At 59.0% G+C, this 5,144-nt stretch overlaps 1 protein-coding gene across 4 annotated transcripts; it reads right to left on the reverse strand.

The window, feature by feature from the left end:
• Positions 1 to 695: 695 nt before the first annotated feature.
• BCKDK (branched chain keto acid dehydrogenase kinase) lies at positions 696 to 4,924 on the reverse strand. Of its 4 annotated transcripts, none has more exons than XM_034988814.1 (12): positions 4,817 to 4,924; positions 3,850 to 4,229; positions 3,683 to 3,751; positions 3,482 to 3,592; positions 3,118 to 3,165; positions 2,918 to 3,037; positions 2,737 to 2,835; positions 2,469 to 2,542; positions 2,044 to 2,172; positions 1,864 to 1,953; positions 1,247 to 1,405; positions 696 to 1,153 (listed from the first exon to the last, which is right to left on the reverse strand). In XM_034988814.1, the coding sequence occupies exons 2-12, from the start codon at positions 4,042 to 4,044 to the stop codon at positions 1,009 to 1,011; spliced, it is 1,239 nt and encodes a 412-aa protein (XP_034844705.1). In that variant the 5' UTR covers positions 4,045 to 4,229; positions 4,817 to 4,924; the 3' UTR covers positions 696 to 1,008. The 4 variants fall into 4 exon arrangements, with proteins under 4 accessions (XP_034844705.1, XP_034844703.1, XP_034844704.1 ...); XM_034988812.1 differs by having other exon boundaries at positions 3,118 to 3,207; positions 4,817 to 4,904; XM_034988813.1 differs by lacking the exon at positions 4,817 to 4,924 and adding an exon at positions 4,396 to 4,727 and having other exon boundaries at positions 3,118 to 3,207.
• Between the last annotated feature and the right edge of the window lie 220 nt (positions 4,925 to 5,144).

Here is a 5,144-nt window from a genome sequence, read left to right on the forward strand (position 1 = left end):
GTCCATGGATTCCTGCTGCCTACAGGAGAAAGCCCATGCTTCCTGGCCAGATTCCAGCCTCAACCCCCGTGCCAGAGCCAGCAGGATTTTCAGCCTGGTAAGTCACGTCTGACCTCCAGATACAATTCCCGTCTCCCCTCAACCCCCCACTTCCATCACCAGTCCCACCAAGCAGGCTTTCAGGCCTTTCTTCCCCCTCCCTTGGGTCACCACCTGCTGTCTGGAGCCCTTTCCTTCTGCCCCCCCCACCCCCCTGGACCAGGGCCCCACTGTCCCCTGGGGCATGCCAGGATATAATCTTGTGTGTTCCTTTTTCTTGGCAGAAGCAGGCACAACTGGCAGGCAGTATTTTTAATCTTACTCAGGCTCAGGAATCAGATGGCTCAGGAGGTTGCCCAGTCTGGTAACCTTCACCTCCAGAACCTGTGACTGTCAATAAGAGAAGTGTCAGAACTGAGGCCTGAAGCTGGGCCAACTTGGGCCTTCGATATCGCCTGGGACCCAGAAACACCTGTTACATGAAATTTAGCATTCGTTAAATGAAAAGAGATTTGGGGGCAATTCTATACCTGGCCTGACAGGCTGTCTGGACAGTTCGAGACTGGGACACGAGCTACTTAAACCCAAGGGCCCAGGGAACCAGAATAGGGTGGAAACAAAAGCCCACCTGCCCTCCCCACACACGGGGCCCAAGAGGGCATTCAAAATGTGAACTTTAATAACAAACAGCAGGTCAAGGTAGGGGTTCCCCAGGAACGAGAATAACGGAGCTGGTGTTGGAGGTCTCAAGGGTCCCCACTTCCTCTCCCCCAAGGCCTGGAGGCAGGGAAGCAGTGGACCTCTGTAGAGGAGGGGTGGCACCGGGCTCCATGTAATTCCATCTGTTTGGGGCCCTAAGGCCCAAGATGCAGCAGCATGTGGAGCAGGGTGGCACCCTGCCTCACCCAGAAGGTCCTGGCAGGGTGTGGGGCCCAGGCTAGGCAGGCAAGTAGGCCAAGGGCTGTGGGGTCAGATGCGGAAGCTTTCCTCTCGACCATCGATGTGCCGGAGTCGCAAGTAGACATCTGTGCCAATGCCCTGCAGGGACTGCAGCCGAAGGGAACCACCGAGGTACTCCGCGTAGGCCCGTGAGGTGGGCAGCCCGAAGCCAAAGCTGGGATGGGCAGGGGGATAGGATAGAGGCTTCAGAGGCTTGAGTCCCCTGGGGCCCCCCCCACCCCTCCATCCTAGCCAGGTGGGGCCTCACCCATGCATGGGCCCTGACTGGCCACCACTGTGCATGTCCAGGTGGCCAAAAAGGGGGCTGATCCGGGGGTCCTGGGTGCTGGCCTCAGCTGTAGTGAAGTGGTAGTCCATAACCCGATCCAGATCTTTGTGAGCGATTCCCCCGCCCCGGTCTGAAATCCTGGCAAGATGTTGATAACATGGGCTGGGCCCAGCTTTGGTGGGGGCCTCACCACCTCCCAAACAAACAGTGCGAAGTCTGCCTTCCTGCCCCTTCCACCCAAAGATGGAATGTGATCCACCTAGACCCTGGGGCCTTGTTTTTTATAAGCAACATCCTTCCATCCTCACTTCTGCCTGGGCCACTGGCTGCTGTACCTTCTCACGGGATTTTACACTTACTGTCAACCCAACATCCTAACTCCCCACTCCAGGCCCCTCAGTTGCTGACAAGGATAGGGCCCCTGGCACCTGCAGCCGGCCCCAGATCTGTTCATATCCAGCTCATGGCATTCTCAGAACCGGAGAGTATCTTGTCTGACCAGTGGGGGGCAGGTCCTGGCTCAAGGTCAAGCAGCAGGGAAGAAACAGTGCCTGGAACCCCCACGTATCCCAGCCTAACTCCCACTAAGGGCAAACCTGATGACGAGATCGATATCATTGTTGGCGATCGTGATGACCACGTCTGGGACATTGTAAGGAGTGTCTAGGTGACTCTCCATCGTGGCTCTACGCGGGGAGGAAAGACCAGTAGGTGGTGGTACCCCAGCCTCATCCCAGTTCCTGTCTGCCCCCTTCCAACATATCCAGCCAGCCCACCTCATGGCATTCTTGAGGAGCTCAGGCAGGATGTAGTCCAGCGGCATAGGGATGAAGGGGAAACGCGCGGCCACATGTCCATTGATACGGACGCGGGGGGCATTGCCATACTTGTGCTCACATAGGCGTCTGTGGATAGGAGCAAAGTTCAAACCTAGACCAGTGATTCTCAGATGGAGGTGATTCTGCCCCCACCACCCCCAGAGGAATTTTGCAATTTCTAGAGATATTTTTCCTTGCCACAACAGGGAGTTGCATTGAATAGAAGCCAGGGATCCTTCTAAAGATCCTAACAGGCACAGGACGGCCCCTAAGAATTATCTGACCCAAAATGCCACATTTGAGAACCCCTGCCGTAGGCAAGGGCTCAGACCCAAGCCTTTCCAGCCAGAAGACACCCACCCCCTTAGCTGTTCTAGCCTCACCTGGCGAAGTCCACCCACTTTTCAATAATCTTCTTTGGCGATAAGCGAGTGCAGATGATGCCAACAAAGTCGGGCTGGCAGGAGAAAAAAAGTCAGGACTAAGCAGTACCTTGACCCACACCTCGGCCACCAAATGCTTGCAGTCGCTCTGGACCGCTGAAGCAGCCCCAAGCCTCTCCCAGGCCCTTGGTCCAGTCCCCAGCCCAAGGGAGACCCTGGCTCAGTCCCCTCTGCCCCACCTGGTAGGTCTCAGATCCCAGCACCCCACCTTGTCCTCATGCAGCGCCAGATGATGTGTGGCCAACATGCGGATCCCAAGCCTCGAAGTCAGTGTCTTGTCCAAGAAGTAGCGGACGAGCTTCTCATCCTGTGAAGAGTGGGGCCTCAGAAACCCTGTGCCTTTCCCAGGCCCCCCGATAGGCCCGGGTGCCCACTGTGCTGCCCCTGACCTCTAGGTGCTTCCGGCTCTCGCGCAGGCCCTCAGCTAAGAGGGTCACCACATCCTTGTGGTCGTCCAGCAGCTGTCGCACCAGCTGGCAGTACTGGGCCTCGTCCGCCTGGTCCTTGATCTACAGGCCACAGAGTCATGAGCTTGGATGTTTCAGCCCTGACCTCTCAGCCCCTCACCCTGCCCTGGCCCAGCCCTCACCGGAGGGAAGTCTGTCAGCTTCTGGAAGGCACGGATGTACAGCTCGTGCTGCAAGAAGAGGTGTAGGAATTCACAGGGATGCCGTGGGCACTGGGTAGAGAACAGCCACCCATGCTTACCCATGGGGATTGCCATCCATCCCAATTCACTTGGTTTAAACCCCCATCATGGTCTTTTAAGCCTCAATGAATATGGAACTTTGGCCTCTTAAGGCCTGGGTCTGAGCCCTCTGGCCCTGAAACCTTTTGGCAGACAAGTTTCTGCCACTCTGGTCCCGTCTCCCAATATGTCCCTTGGGCAGTTGGGGGCACACTGATCTACAGTCCCCTCGAGAGAAACCCACGCCCCCCAGAGGCCCCCTTACCACGTGCAGTATGGTGGGGTTGCAGCCAATGATAAAAGGAAGGCTACGGAAGCCCTTGATGCGGTGAGCGATCCTCACTGGCAACTCTTGCTGCAAGTACCGGGCACTTTTCTAGGAGAAAAGAGGGAAGTCAGGGCCAGGGCCTGAGTGGCTGTGCCAGGGCTCCAGGAACCAAGACAGAAATAGGGGCTGGAATCTTACCAGAAGGTGGCTGCCATCCTGAGAGCGGCCTGAATAGAGCATCATGGTCGGAGTGAGGCGGACTGAGGGCTGGAGGGGCAGATGGGCTTTGAGCACTGGATCTGCAACGCCCCGCCCCCACCACATCAGCCCCACCCCTTCCCTGGACACCCCCTCCAGCTCCGGACCTTCTCCGCTGCCACATCGATGGCCGACTGGTTGTAAAAGGAGGTGACGGTCTTGGAGCGCTCCCGCGCCATCTCCACGTGGTGCGTATCGGTGGCTGATGTGGAGCGAGCCCGGAGCGAGAGTGCAGGCCCCAGTAAGGGCCGGAGTGGAGGTCCGCTCCGGGGACCACTCCCCAGCACGGACGCCAGTATCATCGTCCACTCTGCTCCTTTGTTTCTCTATGGACTAGGCGGCCGCTAGGGCAGAGGACCAGATACACCGAGGCGACCCCAAAGCGGGGCAAGGGGTGTGTTGGGTGGGCAGGGGCTCTTCTCTGACTTCAGGAGCGACTGCAGGTCAAGGATGCTGACAAGCTCAGCCCCCAGGGGGCAGCTCCCATCTGCCGGGGGGGGGGGGGGGAGGAAGGGAAGGGGGGAGTTGTAAGGATCCGAATCCAAACAATTCGCACCATCTCTCCACGTGGCACTGGTATCATCAGACCTGGGCAATCTCGACCCACCCATTCAACCACCTCCGCAAACACATACAGGCCAAGCCTGTACAACCTTGTTTTCCCGGGCTATTCTTCAACTTGACGCTCCATCTGGTGCCTGGAGGGGACGGGATCCTCAGACCGGTCCAGCCCGAAAACAATACCCCTCCCCGCGTTTCTGGGCACCCTCGTTTAGGGGGCGGGGCTGACCCCTACCCAACGCCTTCAGACCCCGGCCCCCCAGGAGCGTGGCCTGCCCGTGTGTGGCACACACAGCTCTGTGCACCCGGCGGCCGGCTGCATCGAAGTGGCGGCCCTGGAGTCGCCGTCTGGGTTCCCCCTCCGCAGGGTCACTTGGTTCGGCCCGGATCCCCCCTATATGGTAGATGCCACCCCGGTCCACGCGCACTCCGCGGTCCAGCTCAATGGCGGAGGCTACGAGCCCGCGCCGCCAAGCCTCCGCAGGCAGGGTCCGCGCCGGTTGCTCCACTTACCGCGGGGCCAGGGCCAGGGCCAGGGCCAGGGCCGAGGTCCGAGCGGAACGGCCCAACAGTCGACAGGCCCGGATAGCCGAGCCGCCTGCGCCCTCTGCCGCCGTGACGTCATGTGGGCTTTGGGGGCCCGGTGCCTCCTGGGAGTTGTAGTTTGGAGCGAGACCATCCCAGCTACGCCCCTGCTCCTGGACCCCCAAATAAATTCCACGGCTCCTTCTACAGTTCTCTCGGAGTTATCTGTGGTCTCCCTGGGTCTCTGTCTCCTGCTTTATAAAATGGGCTTCCTGGGAGCGAAATGGGAGAGGGCGGGAAGACCCTTAGATGTGAA

Source organism: Mirounga leonina, unplaced genomic scaffold, assembly GCF_011800145.1.
Source record: "Mirounga leonina isolate KUSES-001 unplaced genomic scaffold, KU_Mleo_1.0 Mir_454, whole genome shotgun sequence".
Classification (NCBI taxonomy): Eukaryota; Metazoa; Chordata; class Mammalia; order Carnivora; family Phocidae; genus Mirounga; species Mirounga leonina.

Excerpts from the sequence above, each read along its gene's own strand:
- BCKDK (XM_034988812.1), bottom strand. The coding sequence starts at position 4,044 with ATGATACTGGCGTCCGTGCTGGGGAGTGGTCCCCGGAGCGGACCTCCA. Across the intron at positions 3,752-3,849 it reads TCGATGTGGCAGCGGAGAAG|CCCTCAGTCCGCCTCACTCC; the intron begins GTCCGGAGCTGG and ends CTGCCCCTCCAG. Across the intron at positions 2,173-2,468 it reads AAGTGGGTGGACTTCGCCAG|ACGCCTATGTGAGCACAAGT; the intron begins GTGAGGCTAGAA and ends TCCTATCCACAG.